Here is a 26,554-nt window from a genome sequence, read left to right on the forward strand (position 1 = left end):
TCCGTCTCTGCCCTGTCCACCTTCTCCCTATGGGACCGTATCGAGATCAGCTCCCCTCTGACCACCGCCTTCAGTGCTTCCCAGAACACCGCTGCTGAAATTTCCCCCGTGTCGTTGATCCGCAGGTAGCTCTGAATACGTTTCCTCAGCCGCACACACACCCCTTCAGCCAAAAGTCCCACATCTAACCTCCATTGCGGGCGCTGGTTACTGTCTTTACTAACCTTAGGTCAACCCAGTGTGGAGCATGGTCTGAGATTGTGATTGCCGAGTACCCCATGTCCACCACCTCTGCAAGTAAGGCCCTGCTCAAAATAAAGAAATCAATCCGGGAGTACACTTTATGCAGGTGTGAGTAGAAGGAGAACTCCTTCACCCTCGGCTGCCCAAATTTCCATGGGCCCACCCCCCCTCCCCCCATCAGCTCCATGAACCCTTTTAGTTCCTTTGCCATTGCTGGCACCCTGCCCGTTTTCGAGCTTGACCGGTCCAAGCCAGGGGCAATAACTGTGTTGAAGTTCTCTCCCATGACCAACGTGTGCGAATCCAGGTCCGGTATCTTCCCCAGCATCCTCTTTATAAACTCCACATCATCCCAATTTGGCGCATATACATTTACTAATACCACCTGCACCCCCTCCAGTTTTCCACTGACCATAATGTACCGGCCTCCCACATCCGAGACTATTCTACCCGCCTCAAACAACACCCGCTTATTGATCAGGATATCAACCCCTCTAATCTTTGAGTCTATTCCCGAGTGAAAGACCTGACTGACCCAGCCTTTCCTCAATCTAATCTGGCCAGTTACTCTAAGGTGCGTCTCCTGCAACATTACCATGTTCACCTTCAGTCCCCTAAGATGCACGAACACACGTGCCCTCTTGGCCGGCCCATTTAACCCTCGAACATTCCAGGTGATCAGCCTATTTGGGGGGCTCATTGCCCCCCCCCCCTTCGCCGATCAGCCATCCCCTTTTTTGGGCACGCCTCCAGCCCATGCTCCACGCCTCCACCGGTCCGCCCCCAGGCAGCCTCCACCCCCAACCTCCTCTCTGTCCCTTAGCCCATGTCCCTCAATCGTCAGCAGAACATTGACCCCCCCCCCCCCAGTAACAACAATCACTAACCCAACCCTTTTAATAAATGAACATATGCACACCCTCCACTGCGCTTCCATGAGCTAGCCCGCCCAGCTAGTTTGGTGGCCCTCATCTCTGGCGCCGGATAGTCTCCCACCTATTGTTCCCCCCCACCCCCCGCTCATACAAACATACTTCAACATCAAACAATCCCCACACAATTGCCCGACAGAAAAACACCAAGATCTAAACAAGCACACCTCCATCCCCCAACAGTGCAAATGAAACCTTAACTCACACAGCTCTACCGCCTGTCCCAAATCAATGCAAAAGGTATTACAAACAACTTCCACAAAACGAAAAACGAGAAACTTTTTTTAAAAAAGAACAGAAAAACAAACAAAACAAGAACGTTGCAGCAAAGTTCAAAAGTTCTCGGTCCACCACCAGTCCTTTCCTTTTCGCGAAGCCGAGCGCGTCCTCAGGCGACTCAAAATAAAAGTGCTGTTCCTCGTGCGTGACTCAGAGACGGGCCGGATACAACAGTCCGAACTTCACCTTTTTCTTAAAAAGGATCGACCTAATCTGGTTGAAGCCTGCTCTTCTCCTGGCCACCTCCACACTCAGGTCTTGGTAGACCCGCAGGATACTGTTGTCGCACTTACAGCTCCGTGTCTGCTTGGCCCACTGTAGAATGCGCTCCTTATCCAAGTACCTGTGGAATCTCACCACCATTGCCCTCGGGAGGTCTCCCATTCACGGCTTCCTCGTGAGTGCTCTGTGAGCCCTGTCCACCTCCAAGGGCCGGGAGAATGCCCCATCCCCCAGCAGCTTCTCAAACATACTCACTATGTCCCAGCGTCCGCTCCTTCGGACCCGTCCAGGAGCCCAACGATTCTTAAGTTCTGCCGGCAGGACCTATTCTCCAGGTCCTCCACCTTCTCCAGGAGCTTCTTCTCCTGGTCTCTCAGCACCCCCACCTCTAACTCCACCGCAGTTTGATGTTTCTCTTGCTCAGCCAGCGCCTTCTCTACTTTCTGGATCGGCCGATCTTGGGCGTCCAATCTAAGCTCCAGCCATTCAATTGACTCTTTTATCGGGTCCAAGCAGTCCCGTTTCTGTTGAGCAAAGCCTTCATGAATAACTTGCATCAGCTGCTGCGTTGACCGCTGGGTCGATAAACCGGAGGTCCGGTCCTCCGCCATGCTGTCTCCCGCTGCAGCGTCAGACCAAGCCTTCTCTGTCTTTCTGTTTCTGCCTTTACGAGCACTTCTAGTCCTTCTCTCCATGCACCGATGTGGGAATTCGGTTCACAATTGCCTCTGTCATCAGTTTTACAATTCAAGTCTGGTAGAAAATTGTGTTAAAAGGTCCAAAAGTCCGACTAGAGCAGGAGCCACCAAATGTGTGTCTTACTCCTTCATAGCCGCCACCGGAAGTCACCCAGTACACTTTCTATAATTAATCTCAATCCTTAATAAACTAACTTATGTAAAACTACTCTAGTGGCATCCTAGCTATTCAGTTTAAATATCCTAGCTTCAGAGGGGTCTTTGATGATGCTGCCCGCTTTCCCAAGGCAGCGGGAGGTGTAGACAGAGTCAATGGATGGGAGGAGGGTTTGTGTGATGGACTGGGCTGTGTTCACGACTCTCTGTAGTTTCTTATGGTCTTGGGCCGAGCAGTTGCCAGACCAGACTGTGATGCAGCCCGATAGGATGCTTTCTGCGTTGTATCTGTAAAAGTTGTCAGTGTGGACATGCCGAACTTCCTTAGTTTCCTGAGAAAGTATAGGTACTGTTGTCCTTTCTTGGTCGTAGCGTCGACATGGGTGGACCAGGACAGATTGTTGGTGATGTGCACAGCTAGGAATTTGAAGCTGTCAACCATCTCCACCTCGACGCCATTGATGCAGACAGGGGTGTGTACGACACTTCGCTTCCTGAAGTCAATGACCAGCTCCTTAGTTTTGTTGACATTGAGAGAGAGATTGTTGTCATTATACCACTCCACTAGGTTCTCTATCTCCCTCCTGTATTCTGACTCATCATTGTTCGAGATCCGACCCACTACGGTCGTATCATCAGGAAACTGATGGAGTTGGAGCCAAATTTTGCCACACAGTTGTGTGTGTATAGGGAGTATATTAGGGGGTTAAGTACGCAGTCTTGCTGGGCCCCGGTATTGAGGACTATCGTGGATGAGGTGTTGTTGTTTACCCTTACTGATTGTGGTCTGTGGGTCAGGAAGTCGAGGATCCAGTTGCAGAGTGAGGAGCCAAGTCCTAGGTTTTGGAGTTTTGATATGATCTTGGCTGGGATTATGGTGTTGAAGGCGGAGCTGTAGTCAATGATTAGGAGTCTGACGTAGGAGTTCTTGTTGTCGAGATGCTCCAGGGATGAGTGCAGGGCGAGGGAGATAGTGTCAGCTGTGGATCGATTGTGGCGGTATGCAAATTACAGTGGATCAAGGCATTCTGGGAGTATGGAGTTGCTGTGTCTCATGACCAACCTCTCGAAGCACTTCATAATGATTGATGTCAAGGACACCAGACGGGAGTCATTGAGGCACGTTGCCTGGTTTTTCTTTGGCACCGGTATGATGGTGGTCTTCTTGAAGCAGGTGGGAACCTCAGAAAAGAGTAGGGAGAGGTTGACGATGTCCGTGAACACACCCGCCAGTTGGTCAGCGCAGGATCTGCGTGCACGACCACGGACCCTGTCAGGACCAGTTGCTTTCCGTGGGTTCACTTTCAAGAAGGCCAATCCGACGTCTGAGGCTGTGACAGTAGGTATTGGTGTGTCCGAAGCTGTTGGGGCAGTTGACAAAAGTTTGTTGACTTCCTGCTCGAAACAAGCATAAAATGCTTGGAGTTCACTGGGGAGGGGTGCGCTGCTGCCGGAGATTCTATTCGGCTTTGCTTTGTAGCCCGTTATTGTTTAAGCCTTGCCACAACTGCTGAGAGTCTGTGTCAAAAGTCTGTGACTCTAGCTCGTCTCTTGGAGTCCCGGGTGGCTTTGCGGACGTCGTACCTGTCATAATATACATCTATGTATATAATGGAGTGCAGACAGGCAGTGATTGACACACAGGGTGACCAGTAAGCACACAGAACAGAGCAGCCAATCACCAGACAGGACACGACCACTATAAAGCCAGAGGGCACCAGTTTTCCCGCTCTCTCGGGACCCAGCCTCTGAGACAGTCAGAGTTAGTGAGCTGGCCAGTGCAAACACCATGTGGCAGCCAGTAAGTCTGGTTAGGCTAGTATCAGGTCTCCAGTCAAGTCAGCATAGTGTCAACCCACAGTTGAACATGTATAATAGTTTAGATGTTAAATAAAATCGTGTTGCATCTTATCAAGTGTTGGAGGTCTGTCTCTCGCTACACTGCATAAAGTGCAGTCCACATCGACCCAGCCTACCCAACACATCAGTACCTAAGGAACAAAGTGAATGAATTGCAGGTGCAATTAGGTGGACAAATGTGCACAATTTTCCAATCTAAGGAGCAGTGGGGAGGGTACGACTGAGATATGGCTCCAAGACAGTCAGGACTGGGGACTAAATATTCCAGCTCATGAGACCTGCAGGAAAGACAGGGAGAATGACAGAGGCGGGGGAACCGCCTTAGTGATGAAGAATGAATTCACTTCAGGGGTGAGATAGAATATAATGAGAGATAAGCAGGCAGTGAAAACCTTATAGATAGAATTAGAAGATAGAAAAGGATTTAAGACTGTATTCGGAGTTGTGTCCAGGCCCCCTGGTGGCAGCTGGAAACTGGTCGTTTGTAAGTTTATGCAAGTATTTCGCAAAAGCAGAGTGGCCTCACTGGGGAACTTTTATAGAGACTGGGACAAGCAGTTTAGCGTGTGTCAGAAATGGTCGCGGATTTATGAAGCAGTGTCTGGGATACTTTTCTAAAACAAGGGACAGGATTCTCCGAGGCCTCAACCGTGTGTTTCTCGGCCGCGCGCCGTTCACTGGCGGCTGGGTTCTATCCTCCCACTGCTTATCAGTGGGGCTTCCCATTGAAGCCACCCACGGCCTCGGGAAACCCCGCGGAGGGTGGGGGGCGTGGGCTGCCAGCTGAATCCCAACGACTGGAGAATTCCGGCCAAAAAGCCTGAGAACCAACAAAGGGGAAGGCCGCATTAGATATAGTCATCAATAATGAGCTAGATTTCGTTCACAGTCTAATGATACATGGACGGAATCGTCATCATAATTTGATCAAGTACAATGAAGTATTTGAAGGAGAGAAACATAAACTAGCCGCTTAGCTTCGAGATTTCGATAAGGCTAACCTCAGTGCAATGAGACAGAGACAGTCCCAGCAATGTTATTGGGTAAAATCAGTGGGAGGAACACAAAAAATATGTTACAGAATCCATTACAGAATCCCGAAGGGGGGAGAGCTCTGCTTGCCAAGGAGAAAGTCATGATGACTCAAGAGACAGGAGATAACTTTTGTAAGGGCCACGAAGAATCCAGCACGAGTTTAAGGATACAAAGTAATAACATTTATTTACAATAACATATATATATAACAGCAGCAGCAACTTCCCTTGCTGCACACTCCTTCCTGCTGGTTCCTAAACTGGCCAGCTTTATTTATACTAGGAGTTTACTAATGGTTTCTCCGCCCCCCCTCATTGGGGAAGCTCATACTCCCACAGGATTGTGGGATTGTCATTAGTCCCCAGCCAATGGTAAGCAGGCAGGTTATAACAATAATATAAAACTAAAAGAAAAAGTATGCAAAAATGCAACAAGAAACACAGATCCTGTCAAAGGTAAAGACAGAAAGAACAGCAAGGGGGGGGGTCAAAACATGTCGTAGAGAAAGTGAAAAGAAACTTGCAAGTGTCATGTGAGAGTACCTTTAAGACATGGATGCTTAAGCAATGTACCTTTAAGAAAACAGTGATGTCAGAGAGTGGGTGGAGCTGAGCTCAGGTCAGCCATTTTTGCAGTTTAGTTTTGCAGTTTTGAAAAGAGCTTGGTGTGTGTCTGTGTTTTGCAGTGAGCTGGATTTCTGCCATGAAAGGCTATCTCTGGATCATTTGGGTGATTTAAAGTAAAGCCTTTAACCTGATGTGATTTTGTTTTGCTTTAGAGAGGGTGCAGAAGAGATTTACCAGAATGTTGCCTGGTATGGAGGGCATTAGCTATGAGGAGCGGTTGAATAAACTCGGTTTGTTCTCACTGGAACGACGGAGGTTGAGGGGCGACCTGATAGAGGTCTACAAAATTATCAGGGGCATAGACAGAGTGGATAGTCAGAGGCTTTTCCCCAGGGTAGAAGGGTCAATTACTAGGGGGCATAGGTTTAAGGGGCAAGGTTTAGAGTAGATGTACGAGGCAAGTTTTTTACACAGCGGGTAGTGGGTGCCTGGAACTCGCTACCGGAGGAGGTAGTGGAAGCAGGGACGATAAGGGGCATCTTGACAAATACATGAATAGAATGGAAATAGAGGGATACGGACCCAGGAAGTGTAGAAGATTGTAGTTTAGTCGGGCAGCATGGTCGGCACGGGCTTGGAGGGCCGAAGGGCCTGTTCCTGTGCTGTACTTTTCTTTGTTCTTTTGTTAAGTCTCTTGGAAGTTTGAAGGAACATTTTAAGGAATTATTTACTACTGCAATATTTTCTGAGTTCTCTTTGAAGTAAGGGGTGTTAAGAGATCCAATGTTTATTTAAGATGCTCAGTTGAGTTCATGGAATAAACAGTGTTTTGTTTTTAAAACCCACGTGTCCATAATTGTAATCCCACACCTAGGGAAAAAGCCGTGTGTGAGGAAAAGGAACAAATACATTCAAGGGGGAAGTTGGTTGAACTCCATGTTACATTTTGGGGTTCTGAAAATGCCTCGCCCATAACACAAGGGATATTAAAATCAACACAAAACTGTTTTTACAATTACATTCTGAAGCGGAGGCAGGGGAAATATGGACTCCTTGACAACAGATAACAGTAATATTATTGTCGATGAACATGAGGGAATGGCAGACATGTCCAACAATTACCTTGCCTCAGGAAGTGGTTGGTATTTTGGGAAACCAAAGGAAAATCTTATAATAATAATAATCTTTATTTCACAAGTAGGCTTACATTAACGCTGCAATGAAGTTACTGTGAGAATCCCCTCGTCGCCACATTCCGGCGCCTGTTCAGGTCACAGAGGGAGAATTCAGAATTCTCAGCGTGAATTGAACCCACGCTGCTGGCCTCACAAACCAGCTGTCTAGCCCACTGAGCTAAACCAGCCATCGTGGTTGAAAAAAACCAAATGGTAAATCTGGAGCAGCAAACCCCAAGAACCTGGTGCTTTCCAACCCAGGGTGTTAAGGGAATTAGGTGAGAACACGGCAGATGCCTTCACTAGAATGGTCCAAAGTTCTCTTGATTGGAAACTGCTCCTTAGATTAGACAATTGTGCACATTAGTCCAGTATTTAAGAAAGGTGAGAGAGAGAGAGAAATTATAGACCGGTTGTTGGAAAATTACTGGAGTCACTGAGTGGAATCTTACCAAAATTGGGCGGCACGGTAGCACAGTGGTTAGCACTGTTACTTCACAGCACCAGGGTCCCAGGTTCGATTCCCGGCTTGGGTCACTGTCTGTGTAGAGTCCGCATGTTCTCCGTGTCTGCGTGGGTTTCCTCCGGGTGCTCCGGTTTCCTCCCACAAGTCCCGAAATACGTGCTTGTTAGGTGAATTGGACATTCTGAATTCTCCCTCTGTGACCCGAACAGGCGCCAGAATGTGGCGACTAGGGGCTTTTCACAGTAACTTCATTGCAGTGATAATGTAAACCTACTTGTGACAATTAAGATTTGGGCCTCTTTAATAAATTTGCTTTTTAACCACGTGAATCATACGCGCTCATGGCAGCCCCCCCCCCCCCCCCCCCCCCCCCGCTACCCCGGCTGATTCACTCGCCCCGGGGCAACTTGATGTTTGCAATCAATGGGGAGTTTCATACAATCGCTTCCCAGCACTTGTCCCTGATCCATTGGAGGGGATAGCTGTCAGGAAGCCCGCACTGCGTTTTTCAGAGGGAGTCCTGACTAAACTGGTGGATGGCGTGCAGCAGAGACGGGATGTCCTCCATCCATGGTCATGCAGACGTCCCTCCAGCTCGGTGACCACCTGGAGGAAGATCCTAGTCAGTGCCAGCTCACTGCAGGACGTGGCAGCAGTGCCGCTAAAAGATGAGTGACCTTCTTCGCGCAGCCAGAGTGAATCTTCCACCTCCAGTCTCTCGCTGCACTCCCTCATCCACTCCTCTCACCTCCAAGGTGATCTCTCACCCAGCCACCTCGTGGGCCACCAGCATCTGTCACGCAGACACCTGAATCATAGAATCATAGAATTTACAGTGCAGAAGGAGGCCATTCGGCCCATCGAGTCTGCACCGGCTCTTGGAAAGAGCACCCTACCCAAGGCCAACACCTCCACCCTATCCCCATAACCCAGTAACCCCACCCAACACTAAGGGCAATTTTGGACACTAAGGGCAATTTATCATGGCCAATCCACCTAACCTGCACATCTTTGGACTGTGGGAGGAAACCGGAGCACTGGGAGGAAACCCACGCACACACGGGGAGGATGTGCAGACTCCGCACAGACAGTGACCCAAGCCGGAATCGAACCTGGGACCCTGGAGCTGTGAAGCAATTGTGCTGTCCACAAGGCTACCGTGCTGCCCTGAAGGGAAGTGGATCGGCAGGAGTACAGGGTGGGGGCCCTCCACCCAGGGGACACTGGGGTGTCCAGCCCCATCTAACACCCCACTCCCTGTGAGCGACACACTCCAGCCCATCCGAGCAAATGGGGCGCTCCCCCATCTCCTCCTGGTCCAGCTGCCTTCCCCTCTACAGTGCCAAATTGTGGAGAGCGGAGCAGACCACTAATACGTGGGACCCCCTCTGGGGGCTGTACTGTCGGGCACCCCCAACCGGTCCATGCACCAGAACCACATCTTCAGCAGTCCTTTCGCCTGCTCGACCAGCACATGCGCTGATGCACAAGACTCTTGTAGGGAGTCTCCGCATGTGTTTGTGGCCTCTGCACTGGTGGTATTAGCTACCTCCTTGTGCCCCTTGTCCACGAGGTCACATCCCTCCAGCTGCTGCTCTCCTCAAAAACATCAGGGATCTGTGAGTGCCCCAAGGTGTAAGTGTCATGGATGCTGCCTGGGAACTGGGGAGAATTGCTAATGGCCAATCCACCTAACCTGGACATCTTTGGGCTGAACGCGGAACCGTGGCACAGTGGTTAGCACAGTTGCCTCACAGCGCCAGGGTCCCAGGTTCGATTCACCATTGGGTCACTGTCTGTGCGGAGTCTGCATGTTTTCCCCGTGACTGCGTGGGTTTCCTCCGGGTGCTCCGGTTTCCTCCCACAATCCAAAGATGTGCAGGTGAGATGGGGTTACGGGGATAGGGCGGTGAGTGGGCCTAGGCTTGGGTGCTCTTTTGGAGGACCGGTGCAGACTCGATGGGCCAAATGGCCTCCTCTGCACTATAGTGGTTCTATGGATTCTATGGGAAACTGGAGCGCACAGGGCTAAATCGCTGGCTTTGAAAGCAGACCAAGGCAGGCCAGCAGCACGGTTCAATTCCCGTACCAACCTCCCCGAACAGGCGCCAGAATGTGGCGACTAGGGGCTTTTCACAGTAACTTCAGTTGAAGCCTACTTGTGACAATAAGCGATTTTCATTTTTAATTTTCAGAGGAAACCCGCACAGACACGGGGAGGATGTGCAAACTCCACGCTGACAGTCACCCAAGGCCAGAATCGAACCCGAATCCCTGGCGCTGTGCGGCAGCAATGCTAACCACTGCGCACCGTGCTGGACCTAGTCCAACATCCCCACGGGACCGTCACAGTCTTCTCCCGCATTGAAGCTCTGCAGGTTGGATGTCAGACATTGGAATGCCCTTTGCCGGTCGTGTCTCCCATTCGAGTGAAGTCTGCAATTAGCATGACCAGCGTATCCATAGAGGACACCTTCATTCCCCCAAGCCTCAAGGGCTGCAGAGTTGGTAAACCTTCCACCAGCCACAGCCATCCATCTCAATATTAATTCCTGACAAGTGGGTTTGAACTTCCAAGCAGCTTTGTCCTCACAGTGCGGCCTGAGTGTGGGGTTCTACTCACCCTGCAGTCATCCTCCCCCCCAGAGAGAGGGTCCCCCCACTCTGCCCAAACAGCCTGGCCTCTCATGGGACCTCACCCAATTACCTCACAGTCGCCCCCTGCTGCTGACCCTCTGTATTCACTTCCTCCCACCCGCTTTCCAGCTCCTACTATGGAAGGGCAGTCCCTCAACGGCGATTTGGACAGAATCCCAACAAAGAGGACATGGGAGGCGCTGCCAAACGACCAGCCTTCAAACACCTTTCAAACAAGACTTACCCCGACGAGAAGGGTAGGCCGGCAAGCGACCCCTGCCCTGGGTGCGCAATACTGAACCCCACCCACAGCCCCGAGTTGAATTTATCAGTGTTCCCCACAACCTCTCCGGCGCACCTTGAACATTCAACGCCTTGGAAGGTGTTGGCTGCCTGAACGCTCAACTACAAAATCCCCCTCGGAGGAAAAGCTGTTGTAAATGGTGCCGGTTCCCGCTGAATATTCCGTGAAGGGGGAAGTTCCGGAAGTGCTGGCTAATGACACACTTGAGTTTCGCGCTACACTGCTGATTCTCTCAAGGTTTTGCACCCGCGTCGCCGATCCCACGCACAGCTGGGGCGGACTCATTTCACCCCCAATAATTAACAATAAATACACTGAATACCTTGAAAATGTCAAGCGGATCAGACAGGTAGAATAGATCTGTAAAGGTTAGCTCACGCCTGACCAGCCTGATCAATTTATTTAAAGAGATGACTAAAGTAGTGAACATGGGAATGTCTATGGATGTTATTTATATGAACTTTCAGAAGGCATTTGATAAAGTGCCTCATGAGAGACTGTTAGCACAGGCAGTTCATGGACTTAAAAGGCAAATTATTGACTTGGTTAGGAAATGATCTGAGCGACAGAGAGTAGGGATAATGCACAGGTACTCAAATTGACAGAATGTGACTTGTGTGGCCACACAAAGATCTCAACTATTCACCGTCTTTATGAATGACTTAGCTGACGGAATAGAAATCCACATATCCAAGTCTGCGTAAGATACAAAGGTCGGTGGCATTGAGTCACAGTCATTATGGTACAGAAGGGGGCCATTTGGCCCACGGAATCCATGCTGGCTCTCTGTGAGTTAGCACCCAGGTTTAATTCCCGGCTTGGGTCACTGTCTGTGCGGAGTCTGCACGTTCTCCCCACGTCTACGTGGGTTACCTCCGGGTGCTCCGGTTTCCTCCCACAAGTCCCAAAAGACGTGTTTGTTAGGTGAATTGGACATTCTGAATTCTCCCTCCACGTTCCCGAACAGGCAGCGGAACGAGGGGATTTTCACAGTAACTTCATTGCAGTGTTAATGTAAGCCTATTTGCGACACTAATAAAAATTATTAGAGCAATCCAGTTAATCCCACTCCCCTGTTGTATCCTATTGGCTCGAAAAACCTATTTCCCTCAAGTGTCCATCCAATTTATCTGTGAAATCATTAATTGTCTCTGCCTCCAGCACAGTTGTAAGCAGCGAGTTCTAGGTAAATAATTCAGATGAATTACAAAGAAATATTGATGGCTTAAGTTAATGGTTAAAACTGTGGCAAATGGATTTCAAGGTAGACAAATGTGAGGTCATCCACTTCGGACCTAAAAAGAATAGAACAGAGTATTTTCTAAATCAGCCGTGTCCAGTTTTCTTGAAGTGAGGAAGCCACATTTAATTTTTTTTTGACATGAGGGGCAGAACAGAAAATTTCAGAAAGGTATAAAGGGATTCTCCGTTGGCTGACTCCGAAATCGCGATATGCGGTTGGGCGGAAAATCGGTTCCAACGGCAAATTCGTGGCAGGCGCGATTTAACGGCATATCGCAATTCTCCACCACCTCGACAGCGGAGTCAATGCAGTCTGGAACGCATGTACTGTTTACTGTATGTGCGTCTACTGGTATTACAGGCCGGGAGCCTTATGTCAGGGGTAGGGAAACTATTGGAAAAGATTCTAAGGGACAGGAGTTACACATATTTGAAACAAATGGACATATTAGCGAGAGGCAGCATGGTTTTGTGAAGGGGGGGTTGTGCCTCACTAACTTGATAGAGTTTTTTGAGGAAGTGCTGAAGATGATGAAGGAAGGGCAGTGGATGCTGTCTATATGGACTTCAATAAAGACTTTGACAAGGTCCCTCACGGTAGACTGGTACAAAAGGTGAAGTCACACAGGATCAGAGGTGAGCTGGCAAGATGGATACAGAACTGGCTCGGTTATAGAAGACAGAGTGTAGCGGTGGAAGGGTGCATTTCTGATTGGAGGGCTGTCACTCGTGGTGTTCCGCAGGAATCAATGCTGGGACCTTTTTTGTTCTTAGTTTATATAAATGATTTAGAGGAAAATGTAGCTGGTCTGATTAGTAAGTTTGCAGACGACACAAAGGTTGGTGGAATTGCGGATAGCGATGAGGACTGTCAGAGGATACAGCAGGATTTAGATTGTTTGGAGAATTGGGCAGAGAGATGGCAGATGGAGTTTAATCCGGATAAATGTGAGGTAATGCATTTTGGAAGGGCTAATGCAGGTAGGGAATATACAGTAAATGGCAGAATCCGTAAGAGTATTGACAGGTGGAGAGATCTTTATGTACAGCTCCACATGTCACTGAAAGTGGCAACACAGATGGATAAGGTAGTCAAGAAGGCATACGGCATGCTTGCCTTCATTGGCCGGGGCACTGAGTATAAAAATTGGCAAGTCATGTTGCAGCTGTATAGAACCTTAGTTAGGCCACACTTGGAGTATAGTGTTCAATTCTGGTCGCCACACTACCAGAAGGATGTGGAGGCTTTAGAGAGGATGCAGAAGAGATTTACCAGAATGTTGCCTGGTATGGAGGGCATTAGCTATGAGGAGCGGTTGAATAAACTCGGTTTGTGCATTAGCTATGAGGAGAGGTTGAATAAACTCGGTTTGTTCTCACTGGAACGACGGAGGTTGAGAGGCGACCTGATAGAGGGATATGGGCTCCGGCAGTGTAGAAGATTGTAGTTTAGACGGGCATCAAGGTCGGCGCCGGCTTGGAGGGCCGAAGGGCCTGTTCCTGTGCTGGACATTTCTTTGTTCGTTTTGTTAGGTTGCAGATCAAGCCTGAGCTTATTGCATTGAGGAATAGGCTGGGGTTAAAAAGCCTAATCCTGATTCCTACGAAAGGTGTGAATATTGTCAAAGGTTTTCTCAGAATAGAGCCACGTGTCTCAAAAACTGAGAAAGAAAATTCTTGAATAAATATAGCCGGCCGGATTCTCTGTTCCTGAGACTAAGTATTGGGGCCGGGACAGGATTTGTGGAGTTCCACAACAGCATAACCGGCGCCGCACCTGAACCGATTTAGCGACTGTCAAGGGGTTAGCACTCTGACGCCACGTAGAACACAATTGAATCCAATGAGAAACGGTGCGGGATTCGCCGGGTCCGTGATTGACACTCGGGAGGCTGGCCAAACTGCAGCCGCATATACACATTACAATCCCCACACACACTCATCCCAGCCAACAAGATGGCACTGGGTCGGCTGGGACCAGAGGGCACCTAGGGGGGTGGCCTGGGGGGGGGACCTAAATGACCCGTGGCCTTAAGTCCACAGTGAGCTGTCAGCGGTGTGCACAGCTGATTGGCTGCCTTCCCGGCTGTGACAATGGTGTTCCGTGCCCATCCACTCCATCCCCACAGCTCACCTCCTGGCCACCCCCCGCTACTCCCCCCCGGCCCTAGCAAAAGCCCCCTGGCCAGCGGCACGACTGTCAGCACACTATGGCGACGTTGGACACTTTCCGTGCCCCCTCGCTCTCCCTCAGCAGCCGTGACGCTGGTTTCACGATTTTTCAAGTGAACCTTGCCACGGGGCATTCGGCCCATTGGAGGCAGAGAATGGCAGAGACCATGGAGAATAACGGGTCAGGCCCGCTCATGATATGCCAACGGCATTTGCTCTATGTGCGTTCTGAAACGCATTGATGCTGCTGTCGAGATGACGGAGAATTGCGACTTGACGTGAAATTGGCACATGCCACGATTGCGGCATCGGAACCGATTCTCCGCCCAATGACGTTTCCTGATTCTGGTGTCGGCCGACAGAGAATCCCACCCAGCACCTTTAAGGGCCTTAGGTCACCCCAAAATACTAAATTTAGCTGATTAAGTGCCTTTCAAGTGTATATAGTCACTCTTGTAATGCAATTTTAAAAAATTCCTTTACAGGATGTGGGTGTCGCTGGTTAGGCCAGCATTTATTGCCCATCCCTAGTTGCCCTTCAGAAGGTGGTGGTGAGCTGCCTTCTTGAACCGCTGCAGTCCCTGAGGTGTAGGTACACCGACTGTGCTGCTAGGGAGGGAGTTCCAGGATGTTGCCCCAGCGACAGTGAAGGAACAGCGATATATTTCCAAGTCAGGGTGGTGAGTGACTTGGAGGGGAACCTCCAGGTGGTGGGGTTCCCAGGTATTTGCTGCTCCTGTCCTTCTAGATTGGAGTAGTTGAGGGTTTGGAAGGTGCTGCGTAAGGAGCCCCGATGAGTTCTGCAGTGCATCTTGTAGATGGTTCACACGGCTGCAACTGTGCGTCGGTGGTGGATGGTTTGAATGTTTGTGGAAGGAGGAGCAATCAAGCGGGTTGCTTTGTCCTGGATGGTGTTGAGCTTCTTGAGAGTTGTTGGAGCTGCACTCATCCAGGCAAGTGGAGAGTATTCCATTACACTCCTGACTTGTGCCTTGTAGATGGTGGACAGGCTTTGGGGGGTCAGGAGGTGAGTTATTCACCGTAAGATTCCTAGCCTTTGACCTGCCCTGGTAGCCACAGTATTAATGTGGCTAGTCCAGTTCAGTTTCTGATCAATGGTAACCACCAGGATGTTGATTGTGGGGGATTTGTATACCATGGTCTCTGCCATTCTTGGCTTTTGTTTCGGTGCAACATCGTGGGCCGAAGGGCCTGTACTGCGCTGTATTGTTCTATGTTCTATGTTAAGAAGCTCCCATAGACAGTAATGAGATAATACCAAATCATGCCATAAGACAAGTGGATTTGTACCTTTAGTTTTACCAACAGGGCAGCACGGTAGCACAGTGGTTAGCACTGTCGCTTCACAGCACCAGGGACCCGGGATCGATTCCCGGCTTGGGTCACTGTCTGTGCGGAGTCTGCACGTTCTCTCGTATTTGCGTGGGTTTCCTCCGGGAGTTCCGGTTTCCTCACACAAGTCCCAAAAGACGTACTTGTTAGGTAATTCCTCTGTGTACCCGAACAGGCGCCGGAGTGTGGCGACTGGGGGATTTTCACAGTAACTTCGTTGCAGTCTTAATGTAAGTCTATTTGTGACAATAAAGATTATTATTATTATTATGTGCAGGGTGAAAATAAACTGCCTATCGGGTAGCAGCACACGAACAACTGACCCACAGAAAGCAGGGAAGGAAGGCCTGCATCTGTGGAGCACATTGGCTGGAGTTAGGACCAATAACTTGTATAAAGTACAACCAACTGTTTTTGTGTGCCTCCATTCAGTAGCTAAGTACTACACAGCAAGACCCCACAGGCAGCAGCATTTCTGCTGGTGTTAATTGTGATACGATTCCAGCTAATACCGGATAAGTCAGATCCCAGAGTGAAATCCGGCTTGATGGATCCTAACTTTTCTTTAGTGGAAAGTTGCTTAACAAATTCACAGCAGTCTGATGATGAGCTTTTAACACAAAGAATAAAATATTTATTAAATAAGAAGAATGAACTATATTACACCAGACAAAAATTAGAAAGATCTCAACACAAATATATGAAGATTCTTCAGATTTTCAGTGTTCCTTTACCCCAGTAATATCTTTACAGACACATAAACCAGTGAAGGGTTACCTCTAGCTTGACACATATAGGTTTCTCGCCTGGGACTGGCACAGTTGAAAAACATTTTTTCCTAGTGAATTCCTGAGCATTTGTTCGATGCTTTTCACCCAACTCATATTTCTCCCCGCGACACCAAAGAAATCCCACTCTAAACTCCAGTTTTCCAGTAAACTGATCACTTTACTGAGTTCTCGAAATGACTATCGAGTCAATTCCTGTCCCAACAGCCTTGTAATGGGTTTTTCTTCTCCGAGAGCTGAAAATCCCTCTGCTACACACTGAACTCTTTCTCTTCTGTCTCCTCTTTGTCTGTGTCCCTCTACCTCTGGTACTAGGCAACACCAGGTTTTGTTTCTACTTTATGTTTTCCTCCCCACAATCACTAAACTTTTAACCCATCTCTTTAACTTCAAATGTGTGTGTATACAAAGAAACTTACAAACCTGCCCTTTAGGTCGGAAATCTATTCAGTCTCCCATGCACCAAGATTCACAACCGACCTAAGATAAAACTGAAACCATTTTACCTTTTGAACATGCAAGCATTTGTTCAACTTAAAATTTATAAATTGTTCATATCAATTGAGACAGGATTGGTTTTCAAATTGTGCCATAGGTTGGAAAGAGCTCACTGTCTAATTATTTTAATGCATTGGAGTAGTTTTTAAATACACAGTTTAATTAAAGTTAGATATCTGTGAAAGGGTAATTTTATTTGTTTTTGTTGTTATTATTCTTTATGTGTATTTTTTTAATGAATGAGCAATTTATCTGAAATTGATTTCCATATGGACAATGGAGTGAAATTGAATTGAATTACTTCCAGTCAAGAATTGCTCAAAGGAATAGGAGGGTGGATTGGTAATAATCTTGAAGCAGATACAATGACTCCATGTTGCATTAAAATAATTGTCAGTGAGCCCCATACATCAAACTCCTTAAATGTTCTTGTGGAAAAGAGCACAAATGGGTTCAGGAATCATTTTGTCCTGCATCTGGGGGATTGCTGCCTTTTCCCTGAATGTACCCAACAGTAATATTGTTATTATTCATTTATATGTATTTTTTTAATGATCCCACATTGCAAACTCTTGACCCACCATCTCTAAAAATGTTAGAGGGAGAGGAGCCGGAGATTTAAAAGTGGGAGAGGAGCCGGAGATTTAAAAGTGGGAGAGGAGCCGGAGATTTAAAAGCGCGGGAGAGGGGCCGGAGATTTAAAAGCGCAGGAGAGGAGCCAGAGATTTAAACGGGGGAGAGACACTACACAGGTAGTGTCTCTCACCCTTTATCCTCCTCTAACCAAAAAAAAAGACTGTGGTGAGTTGGTGAGGTAAGCTTTTCTTTCCTTTTCCTCTCTCCACCCTTCCACCACCTCTAACCTGCAGGGAGAGAGAAAATCAGGTCAGTGTTTTTTTTCTCTCTGTAATTGTCAAGTGGATAAATGGAAGGGATGGCAGAGAGGGCAGTGCAATGTTCCTCCTGCAGGATGTTTGAGGTGAGGGACACCTGCGGGAAGTGCACCCATCTCCAGCTCCTCAAAGACTGTGTTAGGGAACTGGAGCTGGATGAACTGAGGATCATTCGGGAGGCAGAGTCGGTTATAGATAGAAGCTACAGGGATGCAGTTACTCCTAAGAATGAAGGTAGCTGGGTGATGTTTAAAAGGAGGGGGAAGAAGCAGTCAGTGCAGGCATCCCCTGCGGTTGTTCCCCTCAATAACAGGTACACTGTTTTGGATACTGTTTGGGGGAGGGGGGGGGGGGGGGGGCGAGCTGCCAGAGGTAAGCCACGGTGACCAGGTCTCTGGTACTGATTTTCAAGAGGCTGAATGAATTGCAATCTGAACCCACCCAGCCATTCGCTGCAGGATTCACAGCAAAGTCCTGTAAAGCAAGATCTTTCATGTATATAACATCTTTCACAATGTCCCAAAGTGTTTTGTAGCCAGTCTTTGAAGTGTGTTGCTGTTGCAATGTGTGGAAGTGTCATAGCTAATTTGCACTCAGCAGGTTGCCACCAACAACAATGACAAGCTCATCTGTTTTCGTGGCCTCAATTAAGGGATAAAGGCAGGCACTAGGGAGAGCACCACTTTCTCTTCAATTAGTTATAGAATTTACAGTGCAGAAGGAGGCCATTCAGCCCATCGAATCTGCAACGACCCTTGGAAAGAGCACCCCACTTAAACCCACGCCTCCACCCTATTCCTGAAACCCAGTAACCCCACCTAAGCATTTGTGAACACTAAGGGCAATTTATCATGGCCAATCCACCTAACCTGCACATCTTTGGACTGTGGGAGGAAACCGGAGCACCCGGAGGAAACCCACGCAGACACGGGGAGAACGTGCAGAATCCGCACAGACAGCGACCCAAGCTGCGAATTGAACTTGGGACACTGGATCTGTGAAGCAATTGTGCTAACCACTGTGCTACTGTGCTGCCCCTAATGGTCATGGGACCATTTACATCTTCATGAGAGTTCATCCTAAAGACAGCAAATACAGCACTGGACCCAAGTATCAGCCAGGGTGAAGATTTCTAGATATCAAGCGGTACTTAAACCCACAACCTTTGATTAGAGCATCGGGAGTGCTGACACTGAGGTTTGACAAAGTGCATGCAATATCGTCATCAAAATCCAGGAGTATCCTTCAGATAGGGGCTGTTTAGCACAGGGCTAAATCGCTGGCTTTGAAAGCAGACCAAGGCAGGCCAGCAGCACGGTTTGATTCCCGTAACAGCCTCCCCGAACAGGCGCCGGAATGTGGCGACTAGGGGCTTTTCACAGTAACTTCATTTTGAAGCCTACTTGTGACAATAAGTCATTTTCATTTTGTTTAGCACAGGGCTAAATCGCTGGCTTTTAAAGCAGACCAAGACAGGCCAGCAGCACAGTTCGATTCCCGTACCATCCTCCCCGAACAGGCGCCGGAATGTGGGCTTTTCACAGTAACTTCACTTGAAGCCTACTCGTGACAATAAGCGATTTTCATTTTCATTTCATATCACAATGCAAATCATCAAAAAAAGCGAAAGCAAGAGGGAGACAGAAATGTTGCACTGCCCTGAAGCTAGAAATACAATTTAAACTGCAGACTTTCCTAATAACAGTGATTGGATGCGGGCTGATCTCAAACGTGTGCTTACTGTATTCAACAACAATTATACATTGCTATCTTAAAGCCACCTTGCCCTCGGTTTCAGCTAGACAGCTGAGTAATCCTTTATAAGCTTGGTGGTGCAACATTTATAAATAACAGTGCCATACAACAGTTCTCCAATAACATTTATGCACACAGCAGGGCTTCACCATATAAGGTGGATGCAGAATGAAAAAAATAACTTTAGAATAATTTGTGTTTTGATGTATTGCGTTGCAAATGATGAACAAATCATGGAACGCATTGCACACATACCCCAGCCAAGTTATACAGGGGGACGAACTTACCCGTGAAAACACAAAGCAAGACTTCAGCGCACAGAATCAAAGTGGCTAATTGGAGATGCCAGGGCGTCCCAGATGTAACTTGGTTGCTGGAAGTCATCCCATAATACATGTTTCAGCAGCGTGCATCAGACTGTAACAACCTGCAAAGAGAATATATTATTAATAATACAACAGCATTATCCATGCCCTTGTTATGAAATGGGAAAGCTCATTGGGAGGAAAAGGAATATTCCCAGGCTTTCATTGACAGTGTTCACCTCCTCTTTCCAAAGCGTTCCTGTTCAGAATGACAGGACTCACTAATTCATACCCATGCATTTACAAAGACCATTACACAGAATAAAATCAATGATGATTTTCCACAGGTTTTTGATAAGAAACAAAGCTAAATACAAAAGCATTGTCTGTCCTTTGCCTGGAGTAATCTTGCATTCCTCAGCATACCTGCATTGACCGGGACTTCCGCGGTGACGCTGAGAGAGCTCCCATCCCCAACCCAGGGCTCTGACCGACAGCTAACAGACCCCGCCCCCGGGCTCTGACTGACAGCTCCCATCCCCAACCCAGGGCTCTGACTGACAGCTAACAGACCCCGCCCCCGGGCTCTGACTGACAGCTCCCATCCCCAACCCAGGGCTCTGACCGACAGCTAACAGACCCCGCCCCCGGGCTCTGACTGACAGCTCCCATCCCCAACCCAGGGCTCTGACCGACAGCTAACAGACCCCGCCCCCGGGCTCTGACTGACAGCTCCCATCCCCAACCCAGGGCTCTGACCGACAGCTAACAGACCCCGCCCCCGGGCTCTGACCGACAGCTAACAGACCCCACCCCCGGGCTCTGACTGACAGCTCCCATCCCCAACCCAGGGCTCTGACTGACAGCTCCCATCCCCAACCCCGGGCTCTGACCGACAGCTAACAGACCCCACCCCCGGGCTCTGACCGACAGCTAACAGACCCCGCCCCCGGGCTCTGACTGACAGCTCCCATCCCCAACCCCGGGCTCTGACTGACAGCTAACAGACCCCGCCCCCGGGCTCTGACTGACAGCTCCCATCCACAACCCCGGGCTCTGACCGACAGCTAACAGACCCCGCCCCCGGGCTCTGGCTGACAGCTCCCACCCCCAACCCCGGGCTCTGACCGACAGCTAACAGACCCCGCCCCCGGGCTCTGACTGACAGCTCCCATCCCCAACCCCGGGCTCTGACTGACAGCTAACAGACCCCGCCCCCGGGCTCTGACTGACAGCTAACAGACCCCGCCCCCGGGCTCTGACTGACAGCTAACAGACCCCGCCCCCGGGCTCTGACTGACAGCTCCCATCCCCAACCCCGGGCTCTGACCGACAGCTAACAGACCCCGCCCCCGGGCTCTGACTGACAGCTCCCACCCCCAACCCCGGGCTCTGACCGACAGCTAACAGACCCCGCCCCCGGGCTCTGACTGACAGCTCCCATCCCCAACCCCGGGCTCTGACCGACAGATCACAGACCCCGCCCCCGGGCTCTGACTGACAGCTAACAGACCCCACCCCCGGGCTCTGACTGACAGCACACAGACCCCGCCCCCGGGCTCTGACTGACAGCTCCCATCCCCAACCCCGGGCTCTGACTGACAGCTAACAGACCCCGCCCCCGGGCTCTGACCGACAGCTAACAGACCCCGCCCCCGGGCTCTGACCGACAGCTAACAGACCCCAACCCCGGGCTCTGACCGACAGCTAACAGACCCCGCCCCCGGGCTCTGACTGACAGCTCCCATCCCCAACCCCGGGCTCTGACTGACAGCTAACAGACCCCGCCCCCGGGCTCTGACTGACAGCTCCCATCCCCAACCCCGGGCTCTGACTGACAGCTAACAGACTCCGCGCCCCGGGCTCTGACTGACAGCTAACAGACCCCGCCCCCGGGCTCTGACCGACAGATCACAGACCCCGCCCGGGGCTCTGACTGACAGCTAACAGACCCCGCCCCCGGGCTCTGACTGACAGATCACAGACCCCGCCCCCGGGCTCTGACTGACAGCTCCCATTCCCAACGCCGGGCTCTGACCGACAGCTAACAGACCCCGCCCCCGGGCTCTGACTGACAGCTCACAGACTCCGCCCCCGGGCTCTGACTGACAGCTCACAGACCCCGCCCGGGGCTCTGACTGACAGCTCCCATCCCCAACCCCGGGCTCTGACCGACAGCTAACAGACCCCGCCCCCGGGCTCTGACTGACAGCTCCCATCCCCAACCCCGGGCTCTGACTGACAGCTCACAGACTCCGCCCCCGGGCTCTGACTGACAGCTCACAGACTCCGCCCCCGGGCTCTGACTGACAGCTCCCATCCCCAACGCCGGGCTCTGACCGACAGATCACAGACCCCGCCCGGGGCTCTGACTGACAGCTCACAGACTCCGCCCCCCGGGCTCTGACTGACAGCACACAGACCCACCTCAGGCTCTGACTGACAGCTCACAGACCCCGCCCCCCCAGGCTCTGACTGACAGCTCACAGACCCCGCCCTGGGCACTGATTGACAGCTCACAGACTCCGCGCCCCGGGCTCTGACTGACAGCTCCCATTCCCAACCCCGGGCTCTGACCGACAGCTAACAGACCCCGCCCCCGGGCTCTGACTGACAGCTCCCATCCCCAACCCCGGGCTCTGACCGACAGCTAACAGACCCTAACAGACCCCGCCCCCGGGCTCTGACTGACAGATCACAGACCCCGCCCCCGGGCTCTGACTGACAGCTCCCATTCCCAACCCCGGGCTCTGACCGACAGCTAACAGACCCCGCCCCCGGGCTCTGACTGACAGCTAACAGACCCCGCCCCCGGGCTCTGACCGACAGCTAACAGACCCCGCCCCCGGGCTCTGACTGACAGCTCCCATCCCCAACCCCGGGCTCTGACTGACAGCTCACAGACCCCGCCCCCGGGCTCTGACTGACAGCCCACAGACCCTGTCCCCGGGATCTGACTGACAGCTCACAGACTCCGCCCCCCAGGCTCTGACTGACAGCCTACAGACCCCGCCCCCGCGCTCTGACTGACAGCTCACAGACCCCGCCCTGCGCTCTGACTGACAGCTCACAGACCCCGCCCCGCGCAGTGACTGACAGCTCCCATCACCAACCCCAGGCTCTGACTGACAGCTCACAGACCCCGCCCCGTGCTCTGACTGACAGCTCACAGACCCCGCCCCGCGCTCTGACTGACAGCTCACAGACTCCGCCCTGCGCTCTGACTGACAGCTCCCATCACCAACCCCAGTCTCTGACTGACAGCCTACAGACCCTGCCCTGGGCTCTGACTGACGGCTCACAGACCTCGCCCTGGGCTCTGACTGACAGCTCACAGACCCCGCCCTGGGCTCTGACTGACAGCTCCCATCACCAACCCCAGGCTCTGACTGACAGCCTACAGACCCTGCCCTGGGCTCTGACTGACAGCTCACAGACCCCGCCCTGGGCTCTGACTGACAGCTCACAGACCCCGCCCTGGGCTCTGACTGACAGCTCCCATCACCAACCCCAGGCTCTGACTGACAGCCTACAGACCCTGCCCTGGGCTCTGACTGACAGCTCACAGACCCTGCCCTGGGCTCTGACTGACAGCTCACAGACCCTGCCCTGGGCTCTGACTGACAGCCTACAGACCCTGCCCTGGGCTCTGACTGACAGCTCACAGACCCTGCCCTGGGCTCTGACTGACAGCTCACAGACCCCGCCCTGGGCTCTGACTGACAGCCTACAGACCCTGCCCTGGGCTCTGACTGACAGCTCACAGACCCTGCCCTGGGCTCTGACTGACAGCTCACAGACCCTGCCCTGGGCTCTGACTGACAGCTCACAGACCCTGCCCTGGGCTCTGACTGACAGCCTACAGACCCTGCCCTGGGCTCTGACTGACAGCTCACAGACCCCGCCCTGGGCTCTGACTGACAGCTCACAGACCCCGCCCTGGGCTCTGACTGACAGCTCACAGACCCTGCCCTGGGCTCTGACTGACAGCTCACAGACCCTGCCCTGGGCTCTGACTGACAGCCTACAGACCCTGCCCTGGGCTCTGACTGACAGCTCACAGACCCCGCCCTGGGCTGTTTTCAACCATACAACATAATAAATGTTATTACTTTGTATCCTTAAAACTCGTGCTGGATTCTTCGTGGTCCTCACAAAAGCCGGCCTCTTTCGCCTCCTGCACTCCCGGCTCGTCCACTACTCCAAATAGTGCTAGCCCCCAGCTTGGCTTGACCCAGACTTTCACCACCTTAGATACTGTTCCCGCCACTCCCCTCCAGTGCCGGGGATGACCAAAACATATGGACATGGTTCGCCGGACTTCCTGAGCACCTCCCACATCTGTCCTCCACCCCAAAGAACCTCCTCAGCCTCACCCCCGTCATATGCGCTCTCTGAACCACCTTAAATTGTATCAGGCTGAGCCTGGCACACGAGGAAGAGGAATTAACCCTACTTAGGGCATCAGCCCATAGCCCCTCCTCAATCTCCTCCCCCAACTCCTCCTCCCATTTACCCTTCAGCTCCTCTACCAAAGCCTCCCCCTCTTCTTTCATCTCCTGGTCTATCGCCGACACCTTGCCCTCTCCGACCCATACGCCCGAAATCACCCTGTCTTGAATCCCCTGTGCCGGGAGCAGCGGGAATTCCCTCACCTGCCGCCTCACAAACGCCCTCACTTGCATGTACTCCCACCTGCACCTCCCCGTTGTCGTTAGCCTCCAGATACCTTTCAATACACCCCCGCACCCTCCCGCACACTTCCTCGTCTGCCAGCAGTCCCACATCCAACCTCCACATCGGGCGTTGGTCCCTCTCCTCCCCCAGCTCTAGCTCCACCCAATGCGGGGCATGGTCTGAAATGGCTATGGCCGAATACTCCGTTCCCTCCACTTTCGGGATCAATGCCCTGCCCAGAACCAAAAAATCTATCCGGGAGTAGGCCTTATGTACGTGGGAGAAAAAAGAAAATTCTCTGGCCAAAGGCCTGGCAAATCTCCACGGATCTACTCCCCCCATCTGATCCATAAACCCCCTAAGCACCTTGGCTGCAGCCGGCCTCTTCCCCGTCCTAAATCTGGAACGATCTAATGCTGGGTCCAGCACCGTGTTAAAATCCGCACCCATTATCAAGCTCCCTACCTCCAAGTCTGGAATACGCCCCAACATCCGTTTCATGAATCCAGCATCGTCCCAATTCGGGGCGTATACATTCACCAGTACCACCTCCGTCCCCTGCAACCTACCGCTCACCATCACGTATCGGCCTCCATTGTCCGCTACTATGTTCTTGGCCTCAAACGACACCCGCTTCCCCACCAGTATTGCCACCCCTCTATCCTTCGCATCCAGCCCCGAATGGAACACCTGTCCTACCCATCCCTTCCTTAACCTGACCTGATCTGCCACCTTCAGATGTGTCTCCTGAAGCATGACCATGTCTGCCTTCAGTCCCTTTAGGTGCGCGAACACTCGGGCCCTCTTAACCGGCCCATTTAGGCCTCTCACATTCCACGTGATCAGCCGGATTGGGGGGTTACCCACCCACCCCCCCTGCCGACTAGCCATCTCCTATCTTAGTCCAGTCCCGTGCCCGCGCCTCCCGCACCCTCCAGTCCCCCAGGCGGGGAACCCCCGCCCCGACCACCTCTTCCATTTTCAGTTCCCCCTCGGACAGTGCAGCAGCAACCCTAGAATCCCCCTCCTCTCCTCCCCCACCCCCCTCCCCGCTAGATCCGCATCTAGCACTTTTGCTCCCCCATATTACTTCCGTGAGTCAGCTGACTTCTGCTGACCCCGGCTTCCCCCGCCTTCCCGTTGATCTTCCCCGTGTGGGAGTCTCTCCTCCTCCTTACCTTTCTCCATTCCCCCCCCCCCTTTGGCGTGGGAACAAGCCCGCGCTTTCCTGAGCCAGCCCCGTCCCCTGTGGCCATTATCCCAGTTCCCTCATCCCCGAGTCTCACCTCCCTCCAGCACCGACGCCCACATTCCCCATCATCTCGTCTACAGAAAAGAAAAAAAGGAAATTTAACCAGAACTCTACCCACATCCCCATCCATCATCCCACCCATGATGTATTCTTTACCCATATTTACAATCCCGTATACAACCAACATCTCCCCCCACAACCACATCCCCTCAGTTCGAGTCCACTTTTTCCGTTTGAATAAAAGTCCAAGCCTGGCGTTTCAAAATAATGGTGTCGGTCCTGATAGGTGACCCACAGTCGTGCAGGCTGCAACATGCCGAACCTGACTCTTTTTTTTTGTGCAGCACCGCCTTGGCCCGGTTGAAGCCAGCTCTCCTCTTTGCCAACTCCGCGCTCCAATCCTGGTATACTCGGATCACCGCGTTCTCCCATCTCCTGCTCCGCAATTTCTTTGACCATCTCAGGACACTTTCTTTGTCCGCGAAGCGATGGAACCTCGCCACTATCGCCCTTGGCGGCTCATCAGCCTTGGGTTTCCTCGCCAGGACCCGGTGAGCCCCTTCCAGCTCCAGGGGGCTCGGAGAGGCCTCCACACTCATCAGCGAATGGAGCATCGTACTCACATACGCCCCGGCATCAGCTCCCTCCATTCCTTCGGGGAGACCCAGAATCCGGAGATTCTTCCTCCTCGACCTGTTCGCCAGGACCTCGATTCTCTCGGCCCACCTCTTGTGCACCGCCTCGTGCGCCTCCACTTTTACCGCCAGGCCCAGGATCTCATCCTCGTTCTCATTCGTTTTATCTCACCTCGCGAAGCTCCACCGCCTGGGCCTTCTGGGTCTCCTTCAGCCCCTCGATCGCCAACAGCATTGGCGCTGGTATCTCCTTTTTAAGCTCCTCCACACAGCGCTTGAGGAACTCCTGCTGGTCCGGCCCCCATGCTGCTCGCTCTCCGCCCTCCGCCATCTTGCTTTTTCCCCCTCGATTTTGCCGCTGCTCCAGAGCCTCTTTCTCCGACGCTCCACCGCTAATCTCGGCCACCTTCC

At 51.7% G+C, this 26,554-nt stretch overlaps 1 protein-coding gene across 1 annotated transcript in view; it reads right to left on the reverse strand.

The window, feature by feature from the left end:
• susd4 (sushi domain containing 4) overlaps nucleotides 1–20,064 on the reverse strand; it is a 538,061-nt gene extending 517,997 nt beyond the window's left edge. The window contains 2 exon segments of the mRNA XM_072500589.1: nucleotides 19,562–19,701; nucleotides 20,006–20,064. Of these exon segments, the coding sequence (XP_072356690.1) occupies nucleotides 19,562–19,670 (109 nt within the window). The 5' untranslated portion in view covers nucleotides 19,671–19,701; nucleotides 20,006–20,064.
• Between the last annotated feature and the right edge of the window lie 6,490 nt (nucleotides 20,065–26,554).

The sequence above is a fragment of the Scyliorhinus torazame genome, chromosome 4 (assembly GCF_047496885.1).
Source record: "Scyliorhinus torazame isolate Kashiwa2021f chromosome 4, sScyTor2.1, whole genome shotgun sequence".
In the NCBI taxonomy this organism is placed as follows: domain Eukaryota; kingdom Metazoa; phylum Chordata; class Chondrichthyes; order Carcharhiniformes; family Scyliorhinidae; genus Scyliorhinus; species Scyliorhinus torazame.